This window comes from Sphaeroforma arctica, assembly GCF_001186125.1.
Source record: "Sphaeroforma arctica JP610 unplaced genomic scaffold supercont1.11075, whole genome shotgun sequence".
Classification (NCBI taxonomy): Eukaryota; class Ichthyosporea; order Ichthyophonida; genus Sphaeroforma; species Sphaeroforma arctica.
In genome coordinates this window covers 1-867 of record NW_014029483.1, presented here as the reverse complement: position 1 = coordinate 867, position 867 = coordinate 1, and the positions used below count along the sequence as shown (strand labels likewise).

Below are 867 nucleotides of genomic sequence, written 5' to 3'. Positions count from 1 at the left end.
GCCTATATGTATATTTGTTCTTTTGTAGCCATACAAACACATGATCCATCTATTTTCAAGTTATTGTGTAGCCCTACTAACTCATGTGTCTATTCTATATATAAACTGGTCAGTTATGGGGCCATATCTTCAGAATGCCAAGCAAACGTAAACGTAACATGAATATCAAGAAAGAGGCGAATGAGGGAGCGCCACAGGACGATACGAATGTGGGAGAGAAGGTGCTGCATGTCATCCGTTGCTATGGTGACTACAACTTTCTGATGAACGGTAGGACATATGCATGCGTAGAGCTGGTGGTATAGTATTTAATCTTTTGACCTGATTCTTTTTTTTTAGAGAGTATGAGATCGGTAGGTAGGATGCCATCAATTCTAATGTGCCAAGCCAATACTCAATAGGGGATACCTACCAATTCCATATATATCAATGTGTATATAGAGAGCTGGAACTTCGCATGTACTCGCTAGTAAAACACAAAGATGCCAAATGCCACATCAACAACTCGAATCCTACGGGTTTGGGATATCAAAATACTTTCTTTCTTAGCTAATTGTCCTTCCATTTTACATTATCAAGTAGTTGTCTGTGCTTATCATACCGTCTACTAAATATGTAATACTTCCACATCAATAGCTAATCGTGCATCCTTTCTACGTCCTTGCTATTAGCGTCTCTCTCTGTGCACATGTCAAATGCTGTGTAATCCATCTCTCCATGCACGTGCTTGCAGGTTGCTTCGAGAACTACTTGAAAGCCGACTACACCGATGCGAAGTTTCACAGAATCCCACAGTTAATGGAGTGGGTGGCGTTGTACGACACACTCAACACAACCATCCTAACCACACAGAACTACAAACTCATG

The 867-nt window shown here is 40.8% G+C and overlaps 1 protein-coding gene across 1 annotated transcript; it reads left to right on the top strand.

The window, feature by feature from the left end:
* Positions 1-158: 158 nt before the first annotated feature.
* On the top strand, positions 159-867 carry SARC_17523 (hypothetical protein; the record flags this gene model as incomplete). Its single annotated transcript, XM_014288384.1, has 2 exons — positions 159-270; positions 734-867. Coding segments are annotated over 2 exons (246 nt in total), but the record flags the coding sequence as incomplete, so codon positions are not given.